This window comes from Squalius cephalus, assembly GCF_949319135.1.
Source record: "Squalius cephalus genome assembly, chromosome: 10".
Lineage (NCBI taxonomy): Eukaryota > Metazoa > Chordata > Actinopteri > Cypriniformes > Leuciscidae > Squalius > Squalius cephalus.
The window spans coordinates 9,461,005-9,482,257 of record NC_137131.1 but is presented as its reverse complement, the minus strand read 5'-3'; the positions used below and the strand labels follow the sequence as shown (position 1 = coordinate 9,482,257).

Below are 21,253 nucleotides of genomic sequence, written 5' to 3'. Positions count from 1 at the left end.
GGTAAAATTCTCAATTCTGTATTGTTTGTTGTTTTTGAGGCGTTACTGTATGTTTTGTGTCTTAACTATGTCTATCTTTATAAGTCTAAAACTACAAACTACATCAAATGACACGTCATCAGGTCCACAGATAATAAGATAAACGATTTCAACCTTGAAAAAGTGAACTGAACACTTTGGTGACGCTCCCTAATATTCTATGGGCGTGTATTAAAAGTGGGCGTGGAGAGCCTTGCAGTGATTGGTCACTGCATATCAGACCGCCCTCTCAGTTTACAGTTTTATATCGTGTCATTTTCCTATACCTGTGTGTGTGCAAGGCATCGGGGTAGGAATAAACATGGCTGGAATAAAATCGTTGTACGACATCACAGCAAAAACCCTCACAGGAGAGGAGTTCAAGTTTTCTTCTTTACAGGGTAAGGTGGTCCTGATCGAGAATGTCGCTTCTCTTTGAGGAACGACCACCAGGGATTACACCCAGATGAACGAGCTCCACGAGCGCTTCTCAGGTAAAGGGCTTGTGATTCTGGGAGTCCCCTGCAATCAGTTCGGGTATCAGGTAAGAATAGATGACAACACCATGTCTGATTCATTCAATAGCCCTTCACTGCAGTGAACCTGTGGCGCACTTGACCTGTCATGCCCTGCTGTCTGTCTGTCTGTCTGTCTTACACCTCTTTTATGTACGCTGATTTATCTGTATAAACTAACGTCAATGGTAGTAAGTAACAACACTTATTTATTTGTAAATTATATAATGCTTAAAATACCATTAGTTACTTTACATTAAAAATAGCTTGAAATATAAATAAATTTGGATTTACATATTTTCACATGTTTTTATAATATATATATTTGGATGTTAACTACTGATCTGTGGAATATTATAAAACAATAGTCTTGGTCTTGGATGCAGATCTTGAAGCCATAGTTTTAAATGAAAAAATATTTAAGATTAGTTTAAGATATAATAATACTAATAACATCAAAAATAATAATGATAATTTATTTTTATAAATATCTCAAGCAAACAAAAAATATTTAGCAAATTAAATAATAGATTTAGATTTATTGTTAATATATTCTTAAAACAGTAAGAGACTCCATAACCAAAGCAAAACTCAGTTATATCAAATTGGATAATTTTGCAAATTTGCATTTACTAATATATTAAAATGAAAAGATGTATTAATGCTCCTGCGATAATATAAACTCTCAATGAACATTTTTTTTTCCTTGAGTTTAACAGGCATTTTACTTTTTCTACTTTAGATTTTCTACTGTTTATTTATTTATATATTTTTTTACTCCTATCCTAATATATGAATGCAATAATGAACCATGACTATACTTAACCATTTACCCTTGATTATATTCTCACTATGTTGTTTTAAAGTATTTCCAAAACAGCTTGTGATTCTGTTGCCTATTCATTTTTTTATTTTAGGAAAACTGTCATAACGAAGAGATCCTTATGTCCTTGAAGTATGTCCGTCCTGGCAATGGTTATGAACCGAAATTTCAGCTCCTGGAGAAGGTCGACGTGAACGGGAAAGGCGCTCACCCTCTCTTCGTCTTCCTCAAGGAGAAACTTCCATTCCCACACGATGACCCAATGACCTTCATGAACGACCCCAAATTTATCGTGTGGAGTCCCATATGCAGAAACGACATCGCTTGGAATTTCGAGAAGTTTCTTATCGGATCTGATGGAGTGCCATTCAAACGCTACAGCAGGAGATACCTGACCAGCAACATCGAGGGAGACATCAAGAAACTTCTCAGCATAGCCAATTAAAATATCTTTTAAGGGTTTAAGGGGTCATACGGGTGTCAAAATAAATCAATAATAATCCTGCTTGCATACCTGAACCTATATGGGTCTCCAATAAGTTTTTAAGGTAGTTTGTGCTCTCATGTGCATGATGTTTCTGAGTTTGGACTTTTACTTAATGAAGATGCTCCTGTAAACATGCTAGTCTGTGAGGAGCAGCTGATGCCCTGCAAAAGTCCTAACTGAACAGTTTCATTTAGCTCTTGTATTGCACAATATGCATTTTGGACCAATAAACGTGTATGTTTTCTACTCATGTCTCAAGATTTCCTTCTTTCGATTCATCTTCAGTTAGCTTGGGAGAACTGGAAGACATACTTTTAGGGTGTTGTCCGTTGTGTAATACGGTACTGATCATCAGGTTCATTGAAGAGGTTCATTCTGTATTAATGAGTTCCAGTGGAAACTTATCTCTAGTGTGGGTGTGAGAGCTGGGAGTAGAATTTCCCACTGCAGTTACTAGACCAAACATGTTTACATGCAGTTGCACTTAACCTTCAAATTCAAAAAATCTCTTTTTTTATTCATTTAGAAAATCTAAAATATAAGAATTGAGTACCAAATCAAATCAGTATATTAGAATGATTTCTGAAGGATCATGTGACACTGAAGTAATGATGCGGAAAACTCAGCTTTGCCATCAAAGGAATGTTACATTTTAAAATACATAGAAAACTGTTTTTTAAATTGTAATATTTCACAATATTACTGTTTTTAATGTATTTTTATCAAATAAATGCAGCCTTGGTGAACATAAGAGACTTCTTTCAAAAACATTTAAAAAATCTGAATTATTCCAAACTTAGTGTTTATAATGTCCTGACATTAGTCAATAAACATAACTAAAATACCTAAATGCACACGTTATTAAATAACCATTGAAAACATTCATATACACCCATTTCTATTTACATCAGCCAAAATCAATACCATTTTCCCAATGTACTCTCAAAACTGTTGGCTCTAGATGTGTGTCTTTCCTGCCAATAATTTTGCAATTACATTTATGCATTATTCAGATGTTTTATCCAAAGCAATGTGCATTGCACTCAAGGTTTACAAATTTTTAGCAGTTTTTGCATTCCATGGCAATCAAACCTAGGCATTGCTAGTGCAACACTACTGTTTGAGTTATAGGAATGCAAGTATTATTCAAAATTATGTAAAACAGAAATAATGAATAATAGGTAGGTGAGTGAGACTGATGCTGTAGATTAGGATTCATAACTGATTATCTTAAACTAAACTTGTAAAAGAAAAATAACAAAGCCATTATCTATAATCAGGCTTCCACATTTTATTATATTTTCAATTCAAATAGGCTTAATCAAAATCTGGTGTTGCACATATTGGCATGATAAATAGAACACAAAGCAGCTATGTACTGTGCCCCAGATTATGATAATGTACATCTATGCAAGAAAGGTCTATGAAATTACAAAACAAAAATGTTTAGATGAATGTTTTACTGATGTAGGAGCTGCAGGGGGATAGCTTGAGTCAATGATCAGTTCAAGTCCTAAATTTCATAGCTGTTTTTACCAGTCAGTGAATGCTAATACCATAGACAGGTAAACACCAGGAACAACCATCTAGTTATCATTTTGCAGATTTCAAAATTTGCATGCTGTTTTGTCACACAGAAAAAAGAATATGCTTCGTGTATCATGTATGAAGCAGCATGAAGCACTTGTCTTGAGTCGTCATCCGACACACATGATGCCACATCTAAACACAGGGCAGATGTCCCAATGTACACCTTCATGTAATAATGACAGCTGTATCTTTAAGGCTGTTCTTAATTAAAACAATGGCCATTCTTTGTGTTCCTCTTTGTTGTGTACATATACCTGTTCAAGTGTTACAAGCAGACTCCATATTTCTCTGGACTGAAGCCATTTAGAGAGAAACATCCACCATAAAGAGAAAAAAAAAAGGGAGTATTATTAGAGCACAAACTATCAGATAAGAAATGAGAAGCTTTGGAACTGTTTTGGGGCACGACCGTGACTTACGTTCACTTGTTCCACTGATTCTTTGCACAGTTTTTGGGGTGTGAAGGCTGTGTGTGAATACATTAGAGATCAGCCTCGCCTTAAATAAACATCATGATAATAAACCTAACATTGTGATATAGTCAAGCAGCTCTGAAAATTGAAATATTTCAAGACAACACTCTCCCGCATGGCATATTTAACAAAACTTGTGGTTTGTGATAGCATAAAGGAAACCTGGAGACAATATTTAATATAAGAGCGCAAGCTTCTCTGAGAGAATCTCTGTGCTTGTCACCACACGCTTAAGTTATTAAACACAGAGAGTCTATTTTTCACAGGAGGCACATGTTACAAGATGCTGATAGCTAGAGTCCAACGTGAGTGGGTAGAGGCATAATTTAACATTTCAGAGAAGCGTAATGTTGCATACATAGTCTATTTTTAGGCATTTCCCCTCTCCTGATCTATTTCACCTAACATTCATGTCGTCCAAAGAGAGGTTATATTGCCGGTTTACCCTCATTCTCATTTCAGACTAAAAGAAACAAGCTTCTATAATCAGCAGGCATCGAGGTCCAAGAATAAAGTCTTTCATGTCACGCTTCAAACTAAAATTCTCTTTATTTATTATTAATATTCTTTTTTGGCTCTTGATAAAGACGCATGTGTGAAAGAAAATAAAATAAAATAAAGCTAAAAACAGAGGGCCTGTTTGTGAGCCTTTAATAGTCACTGAAGTAGCCAGGGATGTGCGTCGATGCATTGCTGATTTCATCTTTATGTAGTTTTTGTTTCAGTGCCAGTCCTTGAAAGACTAAAAGAAAATCAGTTGGTGTCCATGTGGTCGTCCGGGGTCTCTGAAGCTCCGCCTAGTGATGCGGAAGGGGTGGGTTTGGACGGTGTGTCTGCGTCTCTACGTTGGTAAAAAAGCACGTAGGCTGCTTTAGTCTGTGGAGAACAAAAAGAGACAATTTTGAGTCAGTGTACAAACCGTCCTTTATGGGATGACAATGTCTCTTTAAGATTCATTAACCACAGGAATGCTTTATGAGTCTAGAAAGGATGGCAAAGTATATATTTTAATAAAAGGGAAAGAGTAGAAGTTTAAAGAGTCTCACCACAATCTGATCCTCGGTAGCAGCAGACACACTGCTGTCGTCAAAGTAATACCATTTGCCATCCATCTTGTTCTTGCCGTATGCCGTGTCTGCAAGATGAATGAAACGTATTGCTCAACCGCTGAACTTGCGTAATCCAAACTAAACTAAATTATCGTTTCCAGGCAGCAATACAATGACAAATACGTAAATGATCAACTCTGTATTTAAGTTTCTGTAGAAATCTATCAAACATGAGATATCAGAGTTGAAAGGAAGAATAAGTGATAAAGGGCAAATAAAAGGCTGCTGACACAACCTGTGAGTTGGCCAGTTATGTATCGATATGATTGCAAAAGAAAGAATTAAAAGATTAAGGACAATAGATAGGATATGATTTCACTAAAAGGGAATTAAAGAGTTCTGAAAAAATGGGAGACAAGCAGTAAGAGTGACTTACAGTGGCCTCCACCCATTCCTCCATAATGGTTGGAAACAGCAATGAGGTCATAGACATATGGGTCAGCTTTGGGGTCGCAAACAAACTCTGACATGTTCAAGTCCCTGTGTAAGAAAGTTAACATTCTTTAAAAAACATGACAATTCCAGAAGTTTAAGTTTTTTCGCAAACAGAAAGAGTGTCTGTTGGAATTGATTATTTTACATTTCATTTTTTAATCAATACATCCATGTACTAGACTACCAGTACTGTGTTAGTCAACTCCATTTACCACACTGAACAATGGATGGGTTTGTCTGTCCAGGCAAGCATGACTCAGCTTTCCAGAAACTGACACCTGATGCAATGCACCTGATCCCTTTACACTCTTTCCTGCTTCCTGTTCAGTGAGATGACCTAGAGCACCCAAATGGGATGAATGCCAAATGCTCAAGGCAAATTTCATGGCAAGAAAAACATGTTGCCCATAAGTGTGGCATTGTTCGTATCTGAAGTGTCAATATTCTGTATGCAACGAATGAACGTTACATTATAACTAAAATTAACTTATTATGAAAAATAAATAAATGATGTACTAATACAAATGTACACCTGAAGTCAGATGACATCCCGAAAAGACAATGAAAACCTATTTCTGTGTGGGTGAAGAGAGAATTTAGCGCCATCTGGTGGGAAATTAACAGAAGTGCTTTACATGAGGAGCGGGCACACACTAATTTAAGGGACGAATCCCATGCTCTTTGGAGAATGATTACATGCTTTAAAGGTGCTGTCTGTAAAAATGACACCTAGTGGTTGAAATAGGTACTGCAGTCCAAATTCAAAATAACAAAAAACGTTGTTTCCCTGCCCCCTCCTCCTCAGACTCAATGCTCACGGTTGCCAGTTTGTCACACAACTGTAACTTAATGAGTTGATTTATCCACGTTTTAATACGCTCTCGTTCATAGAGATTTTTAGATGGATACCGAGGCTTTTTAGGTTGTGTGGAATCTGCCATCTCTGACCAGCTTGTTTACTCGTTTCCAAGGCTGCGATACACTGTGTTTCCTGCCAACTGGCATCCCAGGGTGTCGAAATACTATTGGGTGATCAAGCAGTAGGCGAGATCACACTGACCAAAACAAACCCTGGAACAAGTAAAATAACTGTCTGTAGAAGTATTTTTCAGAGAAACGAGTATGAGAACTTAGCATGTTTCCTAAATATCTGCAAACATATTATGGTATTTTTATGCATTAGAAGAGTAAAAAAATGTTACATGCAGAACCTTCAAACTATTATATAATTTAGAATGAACACCATTAAGAGTAGTTAAATAAATAGCAATAATAACAATTATAATAATACATATATTACATAAATATTTATTTAAATTAAAGTATCTCTCTCTCCATCCATCACTTCATTGATCCATCCATCCTGATTGTCATTCAATTTTGTCATCTGCAGCTGTCGTCTCACAACTGATTTACCTAATTGGAAAGTCCACGACCGTGTCGAGCTTGTCTCTCCAGCAGCGGTTGTAAGAGAAACGCTTCAGATGTACAACCAGAATGCGTGGGAGAGACCACAGGTCAAACTTCTTGGTGGCCTGCTGGTGTTTCTTACACGTGGGGCAGTACCTACAGAGGAGCACAGCAAACATACACATCATTACAACTGCACTAAATGTGGTTATACTTTGGTAAAACATTTGACCTTGGAAAGCAGGGGCTCCTCACCAGGGGTCATGTTCTCCTAAGGTCTCCATTGTAGTAAAGAGCTCTATGCATTCTCGTAAAGCTACTGTGGTCTTCTTCTTCTGAGCATGTAGCATACTCTCATGTTTATCATAGGCCTGGGGAGAGACTTCACATTAATGTCCGAGGACACTTAGCACAGGTAGCTGAAAGGAAAGATGGTGGACTAGTCCATTTTTGTGAGGATTATGACAGACATCTTTGACCAGATGACCACTGTGTCACATCTCACTGGATGCCAATTACACAGGACTTGCTCAACATTGATTAATCAACTAGTCATTTAAACAACCCATCAACTAGTCGATTTTGAAAATATATATAACGCTTTTTCACCTTTTTTGGACTTTCTTTAGTGTTATGTTACTGTTTGAGCATGAAAAAGGGTCTGCAAAGTTGCAAAGCACAAAGTCCATTCTAAAGGGAGTTATTCTCTATATCAGTAAGGACTGTTTTTGAACTCCCTGAAATGCCTCGATTATAGTCTTGAGTTTTCTTCCAGGAATGTACACGTCACAATATTCCTCATTTAAATAATTCCCGCCCAATGCATTTGCAAAAAACATTATTAGTGTGTTGAAACCGTAGACTGTAAAAAAAATATGGGCGTGTCCGTGACGTCACCCGTAGGTTTCTGAAGAGCATTTTTGAAGCCCAAAGTGGACGGAGCCGGCAGTCGCCATCTTGGTAGCGTGTCACCGCGCATCACTCATGGATAAACGAAAATGGGAAAAAATGATGGCTAACAGACAGCAGACAAACAGCTGGCCACGCCCTTAATAATGCAGAACTTTCAGATTTAATATATTTTAAATGGATGAGTTATAAAACAATTCACCCCCCTCACAGTTGTCATGAAAGGCAACATTAGCTATATAAAACCACTTTTTGCACCAGGCTGTAATTATTATTTTTTTGATGATAAGTTGGGCATTTTAACATGGGGGGGGGGGGGGGGGGGGTCTATGGGATTGACTCTCTTCTGGAGCCTGTCTCTAGCGGCCAGCCGATGAATTGCAGTTTAAATCACTTCGTGTTGGTATCAAGAGAGAGACAGGACGGTTGCCGCTTGGTTGAAACTCACGGCTATGGTCACGACTGTTTCCCGAAACTGTATTGTAGCAAACTGGTCATTCAACCACATTGGTTAATTAAGTCACGCATGTGGTGGAGTAAAAACTAATTTTAATGAATCTGTTTGAGATCGAATTAATGGTAGTTGTTTTGCTATAAATTACAGACATGACATCTGAGGACTATTTAAAAAAAATTTCAGTTATTTTGCTTTATTTCCAGATTCAATCATAGGCTCGTTCTTACGTACTAGAGCACATTCGCACTCATCAAAAATGACGCTTTAAATCTCTTGACAAACTAAAATATGCAATTACATTTGTATGTATTTTAAATAAAAGATACAGATTGTACTGAATGTCAGCTTGCTTATTTGGCTCAAGATAGGGATTCATTGAGTCCACGTCATGTAAACAAGAAACTATGCTTCCAACTACAGGTCGAGAGCTGTCGATCAAACCACACAACTTTACAATGCTGTTTGCGAATGTTCTTTAGAACTATGGTTTCGGAAAACACAGACTCGTTGACCTATGCTGAGAACGACGGAACAATGCTTTTGGTAAACGCACCCCAGAGCGTTACTGACAGACTGGGAAGAATAATGCGTTTTTTGAACATTTAAGCATGAAATCCTGTTCCAGCAGTCCCCAAAACAAAATCAATTTATTGATTATTTAATAATCAATTTGGTTATTTAAATTGTAATATTTCACAATATTACCATTTATATTTTTGGTCAAACAAATGCAGCCTTGGTGAGCATAAAATAAATCTTACTGACGCCGAACATTTAAAAAGTTGAGTAGTTTTGAACAGTTAGCGGAACGGAGATCATTACCTCAGCTTCCTGGTCATCGTAGCATAGTTTCTTCGTGTCTGAGTCCCAATCAATGGCTACTGTTGAGTGAGCTGTAGAAAGGCATTTCTATCAGTTTTGACTTAAGGATATAATGCAAGTGATCCTAAAGAGTACACATTAGACAAAAACGTGTTTCACATTTAGTAATTCACCTGATTCATTTGATAAATTTTTTTGCATGAAATGTAAAAAAAGATTTGATAGTTACTTGTGAGCTTTAGGAGATTGCCATCAAACGGGAGAGAACTGATGTTGGCTGTGCCGTAGGAATTGACCATGCTGAAAGAAAAGAGTTTTGGCCGAGAAGTAAAAGATTTTCCACCGCTACTATTGGGCCCATTCTCTGGTTCAGAATCCTCCTCTCCATCCACAGTGTCTGAGTGGCTGTTTTCTGGTTCTGGACTCTCCTGGTGGTCCATGGCTTCCTCGTCACCTAAAACACATGCATGCAACAAAATCAGACCTGTTTCAGATGTCTGGAGGGGATACATTTTTTTTTTTTTTTTTAATCTAAAATGGATGACTATGAATACAGCATTTGGGAGCTCTATAACAAGTTGGAGTGTCCTACCATCACAGACTCCATTGGGGCCGTTGCTGGAGTGGTTGCTCCCGTTGGATCCAGCGCTGCAGGAAGCTCCATCTGAAACCGGGCTGCTGCAGCTACTCAGCCCTGTGCTGTGAGTGGACACTGAAGCGAGGCATTCTGGTGATTGGCTGCTGCTAGACGATGTGGCTGAGGCAGATGCTCTGCTGTCTGTAATGGTTCCCTGTGAGCGTTTAACGTAACGCCTAAAACAAAAGAGAATAAAATGTCAACCAAGTGTGAAATGACAGAATCAGTGTAACATTAGAATAAACCAATAAAGCAGAATACCAACCCGATCCTCTCCAGCACGCGCTCATAGAGGGTATCCACGGTGAGGTTGTGGCGCGGGACGGTTATGAGGAGAGGCTGGCCAAAGAGCATTGTGCCTGAAGAGCCTCCACTGTGCTTAGCATGCCTCTCTCTGAAGTACACTGGCAGGTTCATCCTCTCACTATCTTCCTCTAACACCTCATAACTAAACCAGAAAGACACAATCAGTAAAAGACCACTAAAACAACAACATGCTCAGCTGAACTGGCAAAACCTATAGTATGTAATACAATTTAATGAACAAACATGAGCATTCAAAAGTTTAGGGTCAGTAAGATATTTTTGAAGAAAAAAAATGCTTTTGAACTTATTGGCTGCTGAAAATTCAGCTTTGCCATTACAGGAATTAATGCCATTTTAAAATGTATTCAATTTTTAAAAAAAAGTTATTTAAAACAAATAAAATTTCAACAATATTATGGTTTTTACATTATTTATGATCAAATAAATGCAGCCTTGATGAGCATAAGAGACTTTTCAAAAACATTCAAAATCTTACTGACCCCAAAGTTTTGAACGGTATTGATAAGTAGAATTTAAGAGATGGCTTACACAAAAATGTCATCCTTCTCCATTATTTGATTGAGACCGTCATCCCGTTTGTAGATTTTGTGGAATCTGTGATTGTAAACATCTGCCACAACCATCTAGAAGAGTCAAAGCAGGAATACTAAGTCTCAGACTGTCCACTATAACTTTAAACCAATGTTATGAAGACAAGTAGAAATTTTTCATTCAAAAGTGAAAACAGCCATAATTTACTCAACCTAATTTTGTCTCAAATTCATGACTTTTTTTTGTTTTGTTTTTTTTCACAAAATGAAATGTATTTTCCACTTAAATGCAAGAATACAGAGACCTAGTCCTCTCAAACTCCAAAAGAAAAAAACACTAAAATGTACATGCTTTATTTCAAGAAAGCTATAGGGTTTTGGAACAGCAGGCCAATTCTTCTATTTTTGAGAGAACTCTCTCTTTAAGAATCATAAATAATGGAAAGGTGAATGCTAGGAACAGAAAAGTCTTACATTGTCTGAAGGAAGTCCAGATAGCTTGGCCAAAGCACTGCACAGGTCTGCTACAACACCCATTTTGGGAACCACTACACGGTACTGGAAGATAACAAATGGATCTTTTAGCCAACATCTTAAAATTAAAACCTGTGCCTGAGTGTTTTCAGGAAAACGGGTCTTACTTGCATGGGTCTGAACTGCGGGTCAGTGCGGACCAGGAACACCTCCATAGTGCGATCCTTTTTCATGGGCAGGGGCAGCGTGAGGTAGCAGAAGGGGTCAAAGGTAACGGAAACTTTGGAGCATTCTGGGCAGACCAGCGTAGATTTGAACAAGCCGTGGAAGATGTCCACGATAATGGAATCATTCCGCAACCGGTGATTTGCCCATGCTTCCTTAGCTACAATCTACAGAAAAATGAGATTCCCACAAGTCAAGCAACATTCTTGGCCAAATTTTTCAGCTGTCAATCATTACATCCCGTTTTTACAGCATCAAATAAAACCAAACTTATTGGGACAATGAACACTTGAACATACATTTGCATGATTAGAGCTACAAAAAAATGACAAAAAATCTTTGCAAAAAAATAGTTTGAAGTGTTAATTGGGTTTTTTAGTTTGCCTCCTGTCACATTCGATTATATGGAGAGGGTGGGGTTTATGGCTTATACTGCAGCCAGCCACCAGAGGGCCATCAAAATGCTTTGGATTCACTTTTCAGGACTTGTGCATCATTATAGCTTTATCCCGGTCGTTTTGACTACTTCTGAATTTGTTTTTTACCTATAACACATGTCTTGTTGTGGTTTACACATGAAGTGAGGTTTACCTCATCAGGCCGTCCCTCAGCATCTCTCAGGGCCAGGTAAGGCTTCTTCTTAACACGGTTAAGATCCTCATGTAGGCCGTCCAGTAGAAAGGCCAGTAGCTCCTGAGAGTCTTGTTGCTGGTACCCTGAGAACTGCGGGGCAAACCGACCCACCTGGGTCTAAACAGAGAGAGGAGAAACTTAACATTCAAATTAAGGGTATGTTGGAAATGTAAATCGACTTCCAGAGTACCTTATCAAACACAGATTCACTCACTTTAAAAGTGCGTGGAGCCACGTAACTGCTCCGACTAAGCCACGTCTGTTTGACCAGATCTGCGTAGGCCTCTGCAATCTCCCCTCGCATCCCTAATGGATTTTCCCGGTTGATCTCGGCCTCATACCGGTCCTCCAGGAAATATTCCGTCAGAGGGGGAGTATTGCTCAGGCACTGGAATTAAAAGGAAAATAAGGGTTTGGCTGGTTAGCATGATCTAGCTAACTGCTAGATGTCATAACACCATCTGGGCCCAAAAGCATCTTTTTCTATCGACGGTCATCAGCTCCACCAAGTGCCCATGAGCAAAAACAGCAAATTTCAGATTTCAAAACATGCAATGCATATGCACTTGAGTACCTGGAGGGCAGAGTTCATGAAACAGGTGTTGCCCAGGTTGCTCAGACCGCAGAGGCCTGGTTGAGCGGCAGATTCTCTGTAACTGTAAGAGGAGCTGTAGGAGTTATAACTTCCCAATCTGCAACAGATATGGTGGGTTAGCAAAGACATTTACTATGAGTTAACAGCACAATTTAAAGGTGCCATTTGCATGGATTATTTTATTATTTTAGAATGTTTCCTGGGGTGCCCTTATAATGTTAGTATGTTTTTTAGATCAAAATTTGTTATAATTTAGAAATAAAAGGCATTTTTCCTAGCCTGATTTTAGCCTCTGATTTGAACGCTCTGTTTGAAGGGGCGTGTCTGCTGTGAGACTTCAGTGTAAATGCCCACTGCTGTGATTGGCTGCTGTGAGACTTCAGCGCAAGCCATAGACTGTAAAAAAATACTGTTGATCACGTGAATAAAGATCTTATCATTGCAACGCAGTTTCTGCACTCTCACTAATGATTTCACCAATGCAAACATGATGTACGTACAGTAAGAGCTTCGTTGTGCAGTGTAACAGCGTCATTGATTTCATAACGAGTTTTGGCAAGTGTCCAGATAAACTCACGCTGCGTGATTGACAGCTTGGGCGACTGGAAAAGGATTGTTCTTTGATCGCTATCTGTATATTAATCACAGTTTAAGTAAGATTATTTTCATCCTACTATGAGAAACGACGTGAAGTTGATCGTTTAGTCACTGGCTTGATTTACTGATGCATAAACAGTATTGAACGACTTTGTTCAAGTTCAGACAGATAATCTTTCTCTCAATTACACATCAGACATTCACATAACCCACTGGTTCTTCAGAGGCTCGGATGAAGGAACTAAAAAAATACCTTTGTGTTCATTTGTACATCCAAACACTGAGCAACTGCCATGCTTCGCTCGTTTGCAAGCCATGATGTCTCTCGAAGAAAAATGATTCGGACGATGCTTCGGCTGCGCAGTTCCGCCTGGCCTTGAACATGGGCTGGCATATGCAAATTTTTGGAGGCGTACATATTAATGATCCCGACTGTTGCGTCACAGTCGGTGTTATGTGGAGATTCGCCTATTTTTCAGGGGTGTTTTTCAAAAACGAGATTTAAATAAGAAGGAGAAAACAATGTTGTTTGAGACTCACTGTATGTCATGTCCATGTACTGAACTCTTGTTATTTAACTATGCCAAGATAAATTCAATTTCAAATTCTAGGGCACCTTTAAGCCTATTTAGACCACCACAATCGGTCAACTAAATGCTGAATACAGGAAATCTGACCTTGAACTGAAACCTTGTTTCAGTTCCCAGTTTAAATTCTTTCAGTAAGGAACTAAACTAACTGTGGAGTAATTTGAGATAGTTTTGTTATATAATGTTCAAGCTGACCTGTTACCAGAAGTACTGTTGTTCAGCATGTAGCCAGAGTTGCTATTGCTATCCCCATTTGTTATTGTGGAGGATATGGTAGCAGATGAGTTCGAAGAAAGTTTTGGGGAGGTTGTATAATTCCGAGAGGTGGAAGTACTGGACCTAGGCATAAATCAAAGAATTCTGTTAGGGTTATTCAAAGCAATTTTAGAATAATGAGTGGCAAGACAAAGTAACTGATTTAAAACTAGTCCAGTTCTGAAACTAGAGAGTTCTTTTTAAACATTAAGCTGCTTAAGTGTGAGAACAACCTAAACTGCATGTACATACTTGGAATGGCAGGTCTGTCTGGGCCATGTGCCATCCTCATTCTTCTTTTCTATAACAAGCACCTGAGGAATGAAATGAGATTGATGATGTGAATTCATAAACCCTCTGAAAATGTCAATCAGCCTCAAACCAACCACAACTGGAATGAAATAAAGTGCAATGGTTTACCTGCCCCTGAAAAAGCCCTGCGTCCTGTACAGTGCTGTCAAGCTTGTTAAGTTGTTCATAAGTGTTACTCATATATTTATTCCAAAGACGAGTTTCCTTTTCAGATGGGATGTCGAATAAAGTCCTCATTTCCTTCTCAATAGTATCTAGAGGGGGAAAAACAAATAATTTGTATAAGAGCAATTTTGAGTTAGAACTGAAAGGAAAAACACATGCAGAGCTGCTGACAATAGCTGTAAACAATTAAAATGAATGAACAGTTTTAGTTTTAGGTGATAATGGATAAAATCAGTGATGCAAATACTACTGAGGAGGAAAACTGATATTTTCTTATGAATCTCATACCTATAGTGTCTGCTTTGCTGAAATGGCGGGTGACAACTTTTTCCATGTTGTCATTTTCACACAAGTTCAGCTCAAGCAAATACACTTCCACTTTACAATGCTTCACAAACATTCCATGTTCAACAACCTGGAAAATACATTTTCAAAAACAATGAATTAACACTCACAAAGACACAGCAAAAGAAAAGCATTCAAAGCATTTCAATCTGCATCTCTCAACTCAACATACCTTAATTAAATCATTAACTGTGTAACTGTTTAAATGCAATTACCACATGAAAATAATATAACCATGTAACCCTGCCTGTGTTAATCACTCATGTATATCAGACATGGGTAAATAAAGGCATCAAAAAGGAAAATAAACAAAGAGACTACCACAATCTGAAAAACATACAATTTTAAATAGCAAGCTAAAATTGTAAATAATGCTACATTATGAGCATCACAAATAAAGAAAGACACAAAGCAACAGAGCAAAACAAAGAAATAGGGGGAACCTTTCTGATGATGGGTTTCTGACCCTCCAGACAGCCATACCAGCTGACCAGCTTATTCCAGGCCTCTGTAGGCACTAAAACATAGTCTAACTCATCTATGAGATGCTCTTTCAACGTCTGGGACTCGTGATCTATGATAGAGAGAGAAAAGGGGAAATCGTTAGAAAAACACATAAGAACCCTTTAACGCTACAATGTATTATCAAACAGAATAAGCCATGCTAGGCTCAGAAAATCATGGAGAAAATATGAAAAATTGACTTCCTTCAATAAAACACAAAGGATAGATTTTGGAAAATGTACTTGTCGCTTTGGAAGATTTCAAGCTTCAAAAAGAATGAAAAGCACCAATAAAAATGCCTACACAACTATATTCCAAGTCTTCCAAAGTCACATGATTGCTTTGGGTGATAAACATCAATTTAAATAATTAATCAATGACAAGCTTCCCCTCCAGTGTGGATCATTGAGTCAAGTGAACTAAACTCAAGAATAAGATCCGATTCATGAACGAATCATTTAGAAAAAATAAATAAATGAAAAGATATGAATTATCTGGTTAATAGTGATTTATGGAAGAGAAAGGAAAAACATTTCCTTTAGTGTTCTACTGAAGAAATAAAGTTGAGTTCGGGATGACATGAGGGTGAAAAATTAAGAACTATCCCTTTAAGTCTGAAATGTCAAAACTACATACTCGGTAAGCAGGGGCGGACTGGCCATCTGGAGCACCGGTAGTTTTCCCAACGGTTTTAGTTTCGATTAAATTTTTTCCCCCAAAATTTAATATTTACATTTTTCATAAAATGACATATTTCATTTTTAAAAATATTATTACATTTATGCATTTGTAAACAGTTTGTGTAAAAACATCTAAATGCCACTTCTGCAGTGCAAAGATGGATTCTGTCAGATTTCATTTGATTGGTAACAACCCTATAATGTCTTGTTACTCTAATTGCATTTATTTATTATTCATTTATTAATTTTAATAAGCACAAAAATAATTTTATTTCAGTTAAAAATTTTAAATATCATTTATATTTTGCTATTGTTATATTTTTAATTTAGTACAGGGCTCAACACTAAGGATTTTTTCTACTTGCGAGGTTGGGCCAGTGGTTAAAATTTTTACTTGCCCTGCTAAAGTTTTCACTGGCCCCACCACAAAAAAAAAGTAATAAATAAATAAAATAAAATAAAATAGGCCTAGTCATTGTTTTCGTTGTTTTTGATCCATGTAACCTTAATAAATAAGGTTATGAAACCAAAAGCTACAAGCCTAACTCGTATAAATTTTAAATATTGTTACAGTCAGTACTAAAATAAGAACAAATAGTCAAATTACAAGCAATTACGAGAACAAACACATACAAATGAAATAAACAGTTCTTTTCAGGTTTATCATGTAGGTCTTAACTAGATTTTCAGGTAGGGCACAGAAATAGTAATCAAATGTAAAATATCACTGCATAGTCTTCACTGTATAAACACAGATTTACCCTTATTACAGTTATTCAGTCAAGAGCAGTGAGAGATTTTTTACTGTCTTATGTTTGATTAACATAAAAACAGACAGAAGCAGGAATATTAGGCTGTTGTCACTTTAAGAGCTGCACAGATCCAATATACTGTTACATATGCATATTATCTCACATGTTAACATTTGATGTTTACATTTAATGTTTAACTGGCTATGTTTCCGATGATATTCGACAAGACGGGCAATTTGCCAATTTTGTGTGAATATGTCCATGCAAGCTCAGGAAGACGTGAAAGTATCCGCGCGCTGTGAGACGCGGCGTTCTGGGCGTGCGCTTTGGATGTGTGTTCCTGCGCACAAAACTTTTCATACAGCACGAGTACCAAACTGAGAGACGTGGGTACTTTCGGGTCTACGTGCGCTTGAATATTTAAATTGGCAAGGCTTAAAAATGTGCAAAAATGCCCCGGGCCATCAGGCAGTCCTTATTGTCGAGCCCTGTAGAAAGTGGTGTTAAAAATTGCTCTGCGGAAAATGAGCAGTTGTGTTATGTTTGGTGTGTTGCGGACCGGGTACCGTGGGCCGCTCTGTGCCAGAAATTCCAGAGCCACTTTTTAGTCCCAGTCCAGCACTGTCTGTAAGCACCTTAAAATTAAATTACCCACACAGCTTTGAATCAGATATTCACATACATAATGGAGTAAGCATTCATATTTTTAAAAGCTGATAAAAATGTCTCCAGTATTATAATAACAAAACAAAAAAAGAACGTTTTACTGCTGGCAGAATAAACCCATTTTTTCACAACACCCATCTATGAGAGTGTGGCAAAGCAAAGATAGGCACAACACTCAACATTCATTACCTGAAAAGAGTCCAGAGTTGTCAATAGGTCCCGGGTAGAGATTGTGCTCTCCAACATTGTACAAATCCCAGCTGTCAAAGCCCACATATTTCTTCCACTGTTTGAACCACCGGCTGTCAATCAAATACCTAAACAGGTAGAACAATAGAATGAGATCAGTGAAAGTCACGGGAAAAGGACAATAAATGTGTTAGTCTCCTAAAATGTAAGGCCTAAACTGATAGCAAAGCAAATATCTATTGTGTTGTTACACATCTACCAATATAGAGCAGTCAATGAGGATATTCAGTAAGGTCAATAAGGTCTTTCTTAATCTCATCCAAAGTAGGAACTTGTTCCACTACATAAGCTTGTTAGCACTTGATTCCACTCCGCCAAGGGACAGACATTATAGTTTGATAAGAAACGTCAAAAGTCCAAATTAAAAGGGATGGGTCACCCAATAGTCAAAATTGTCATTGCTTACTAAGATATGATTTTCTTCTGTGAAACCGAAAAGGAGATGTTTATTGTTGCTGTAGTGGAAAATTCATAACCATTCATTCATTGTAACAGAAGCTGTCAGTCTCATAACTTTCCGTCTAACATCTTTTAAATTCAATGAAAAGACTGGGCATTAGATATAAAAAATGGGGCAAACTAGCCTTTGTTTATTTCAAAATGTTCATTAATTAATTAAACTATGAAGCTCTATCTAAAAATAGAGTAAAGCGACCTTAACAACACAAGTTGTTACCTGCTTGATTAAATTAATTATTTTTATTAAAAGTCTATATACTGAAAGTACTTTTAATCCTACTGAAATTTAAATGTCCATTCGAGTGAGTCACTAGTCTTTTCTTACACACAGTTTTCAAAATAAAAGTGGACAGGTTATCCAAATACTTTCATATACTAACATGCTAAATATTGTATAAATGTGTTTGCCATTTAAGCTCCATTAATTCTATATGTATTTTGTGTGTGTGTGTGTTTAATATCAGTGTCATAAACTCTTCTATCGGCAAACAACATTGTGAGTGACTGGGTGTTATCCAAAGGCCATGACAAAGCACTGCCTTACTGTAATACTCGTTTAGGTAGCTTAGTATTCCCCACAACTTCACAGGGAGAAGTTAGACAGTCATTTTAATCTAGTTTGACAGTTCCTCTAAAATAGAGTTGACGTCTGACAGAAAATAACACTTAACTCGGCAATGAAACACAAACTAGCCTGGCTAACTAGCCTCGGCTAATGAAGTGCCTTACATGCCTGACGCTGTTATCAGAGAACTGATAACCGACAACGGGGTGGTTGCGTTTATTTACCAACCCTTCAGCGACTAAAGTGTCTGAAAACGTCTTATTATTACATAAAGGAGACATTTAAGCAGAAGAACCTTGACAGTTGAGGTGAAATAAGAGGCTACGGCTGGTTAATCTGTGCTAACTAGCTACAAGACAGCTTCCTCGTTTTCTAACCGATATAAATAGTGTTAACGTTACATCTTTATTATATTAAAACGCACGCTTGCTGTGTACACCGCCTTGATAATAACGGGAGCCTGCTAGTTTATGGGTGTTAGCGAAGCAGGTGGTTGTCCACAGCCCAGCTAGTGAAGGGATTTCCGGCAGCCGGTGTCTCCGTCAGTAGGCCTGAGCTGATGCCGACAAGCGTGCCTTGATTTCGGCATTATTTAAAAACCTCTTACCACTCGTCTCCCTTTCGAAGTGGCGTTTTCAGCAGTGTACCGATGCTCTGCTTTTGACTCTCGGTGGACGGTACTGGTGTCTGTGTGATCACCGGCTTCTCGTCAGGGTCCGAAGCGGTACCCGACTCGGGTCCGCCTCCCTCCGCCATCGTGCAGCGAGTGAACCCGCAGTAATCGCGAGCGCGCTGAAGTATACGGGGGACGCGCAGCGCTAGAGGGTGCGCGCGTACTAGGCTGCCGAACTCGAATAGTAGTTATATGAAGGAGGTGCGGTGGATAATTAAAACAAATTGTACCGTCCTTCATTAAAAGTTAGGGCTCTGGGAAGATAAAACAGACTGGTGTCTGCATCCCTGACATCTTATTTATTCCTGTCAGCCGCTTTAACAAGTTTTGACCATGAGGACCCTTTTATCACACTGTTCCTGAAATTATTTTCTATTATATTGAGCTTTAAATTGAATGGTCGGATCATTTCGATGCATCGGTTGAACCGGTTCACAAAACCAGTCTGAACGGGATCGTTTACCCAAAAATGAAACTTTAGTCATCACCACTTACTCACCTTCAAGTTGTTCCAAACCTGTATGAGTTCCTTTCATCTTTTCAACACAAAAGAAGATATTTTAAAGAATGTTTTTAACCAGACAGTTGACGGACGGCACTCATTGACTTCCATAGTAGGAAAAAAAACTATGTTCAACTGTCTGGTTACAAATATTCTTCAAAATATCTTATTTTCTGTTAAATTGTCTGATTCGCATGGAAGCTTGTTTCAGCCACTAAATAAAAAAGGTCTTCTTGCAATTGAAAGTTTACATCTTTATAACTCACAATTGCGAGTTTATATCTCAAAATTCTGAGTAAAAAAAAAACCCAGAATTGCGAGAAAAAAAAATAGTCCGAATTGTGACATAAAAAAAGTCGCAATTACCCTTTTTTTTTGGCAGAACACAAGCTTCCATAGATTAATAAACCATATACTGAAAATATGCTCGAGACTTAATTATATAACGGTTTTATTAACATGACAATGAAATGGAATTGGTTTTTAATAAATAGCATTTTATGAAAATGTTTAAAAAACAAATGTTAGTATTTTTTAATGTAGATGCAAATTATATTTAGGCTATTGTCTTGGGTTTTTTTTTTTAACTAAATCATAATTATATTATGAAGAGTGGCAGCAGTTGACCAGCAGCTGAAGAATTGGATAAAGAAAAGGAGTAACATCCGCCCTAAGAGGCAGAGCAAATTGAAACTTTTCAATAAAAATAGTGAAGACAAGTAGCATTTCTTTTACTTTGGAACATCATGCTGTAAAGAAGTAGCACAATCAGACCAGAAATATCATTTTTAAAAAGTAAATGGGGTCAAATAAGACTTTATCTCAACTTTAATGGTGGATCCGCTTTCTTCAGAAAAATAAATTAAATCATCAAATAAATACAGAATACAGAACAGTGCGTCATGGTTCAGTAAAACAGGCTGTATTAAGAATCTACACATCCAGTAAATGTAGTTAGGAACATTTATTTTATAAAAGCAAAGATGATATTTAATAAAAGTCAAATAAATATATTAAACATGCCAATAAATCTTAATCTTCAATCTTAGTTTAATGGCAAAAAAAAAAGTGCCAATAAATCTTAATCTTCAATCTTAGTTTAATGGCCAAAAAAAGTATTTTTACTACATATTTAGTGCATGGTGTATTATTGGCACCATAAGAAACCATCTAAAATGCTAGCAATATACTATTCATGTAACTGAACCTAAGTTATGGACTGTTCCACTTTTAAATCACATTACTTCCTAAAACTTCCTGTTTGCCTACTTGGTCCAAACAATCAAATGGTCCTAGTAAAACAAGAACAAGGGGCTCTTAAAACAACTAAAGTTAATGAAAAGTTAAAGCAAAAGTTAAAACAAAAATAAAGACAACAGCAATAAACATTAGGGAATGTTTTCAAGAAAACCAGGCCACATGCTACTCTAGGGGGTGCACTGTAATGTTTCTGTTGCGTTGTATGAATGC

The 21,253-nt window shown here is 37.5% G+C and overlaps 2 protein-coding genes across 2 annotated transcripts; one reads left to right on the top strand and one right to left on the bottom strand.

The window, feature by feature from the left end:
* The first annotated feature begins 269 nt into the window (after positions 1-269).
* Positions 270-2,088, top strand: gpx1b (glutathione peroxidase 1b). The gene is made up of 2 exons (XM_079884667.1): positions 270-562; positions 1,451-2,088. The coding sequence occupies exons 1-2, from the start codon at positions 341-343 to the stop codon at positions 1,799-1,801; spliced, it is 573 nt and encodes a 190-aa protein (XP_079740793.1). The 5' UTR covers positions 270-340; the 3' UTR covers positions 1,802-2,088.
* Positions 2,089-4,322: 2,234 nt separating this feature from the next.
* usp4 (ubiquitin specific peptidase 4 (proto-oncogene)) lies at positions 4,323-19,397 on the bottom strand. Its single transcript, XM_079884565.1, has 22 exons — positions 19,216-19,397; positions 17,525-17,652; positions 15,177-15,307; positions 14,677-14,803; positions 14,332-14,477; positions 14,164-14,225; positions 13,852-13,995; positions 12,449-12,566; positions 12,089-12,262; positions 11,833-11,991; positions 11,184-11,408; positions 11,017-11,100; positions 10,541-10,635; positions 9,951-10,133; positions 9,641-9,861; positions 9,278-9,502; positions 9,049-9,119; positions 7,116-7,231; positions 6,867-7,016; positions 5,392-5,495; positions 4,953-5,041; positions 4,323-4,782 (listed from the first exon to the last, which is right to left on the bottom strand). The coding sequence occupies exons 1-22, from the start codon at positions 19,362-19,364 to the stop codon at positions 4,660-4,662; spliced, it is 3,024 nt and encodes a 1,007-aa protein (XP_079740691.1). The 5' UTR covers positions 19,365-19,397; the 3' UTR covers positions 4,323-4,659.
* Positions 19,398-21,253: the final 1,856 nt, after the last annotated feature.